Source organism: Fulmarus glacialis, unplaced genomic scaffold (assembly GCF_000690835.1).
Source record: "Fulmarus glacialis isolate BGI_N327 unplaced genomic scaffold, ASM69083v1 scaffold12070, whole genome shotgun sequence".
NCBI classification, from domain to species: domain Eukaryota; kingdom Metazoa; phylum Chordata; class Aves; order Procellariiformes; family Procellariidae; genus Fulmarus; species Fulmarus glacialis.
Genome location: NW_009188378.1, coordinates 1,068 through 1,368, shown reverse-complemented (window position 1 = coordinate 1,368; position 301 = coordinate 1,068). Strand labels below are relative to the sequence as shown.

At 63.8% G+C, this 301-nt stretch overlaps 1 protein-coding gene across 1 annotated transcript in view; it reads left to right on the top strand.

The window, feature by feature from the left end:
* Window positions 1-301, top strand: part of DCTN2 (dynactin 2 (p50)) — a gene marked incomplete at both ends in the record, with an annotated part of 2,163 nt that overhangs the window by 1,095 nt on the left and 767 nt on the right. Inside the window, 2 exons of the mRNA XM_009578364.1 lie at window positions 2-46; window positions 192-263. Coding sequence (XP_009576659.1) covers window positions 2-46; window positions 192-263 — 117 coding nt within the window. The remainder of the gene's footprint in view (window position 1; window positions 47-191; window positions 264-301) is intronic.

Genomic DNA, 301 nt, shown 5'->3' with positions numbered 1-301 from the left:
GATCCTGTACGTGGTCATGCTGGACCAAGTGGAGGCCCGGCTGCAGGTGAGAGGGGAGGACGGCAGGAGGGAACTGTGCGGTGGGTGTCACGGGGCCATGGGAGGGCCGCGGGACGGCACTGGCCAAGGCCATGAAATTGGGGGTGGGCACTGCTGGATTTGGGGTCTCACATCTGCTCCCCGCTCCGCAGAGCGTGCTGGGGAAGGTGAATGAAATTGCCAAGCACAAGGCAACCGTGCAAGATGCCGACAGCCAGAGCAAGGTAAGAGCTGGTGGGGAGGGACCCCCACAGGCAACCCT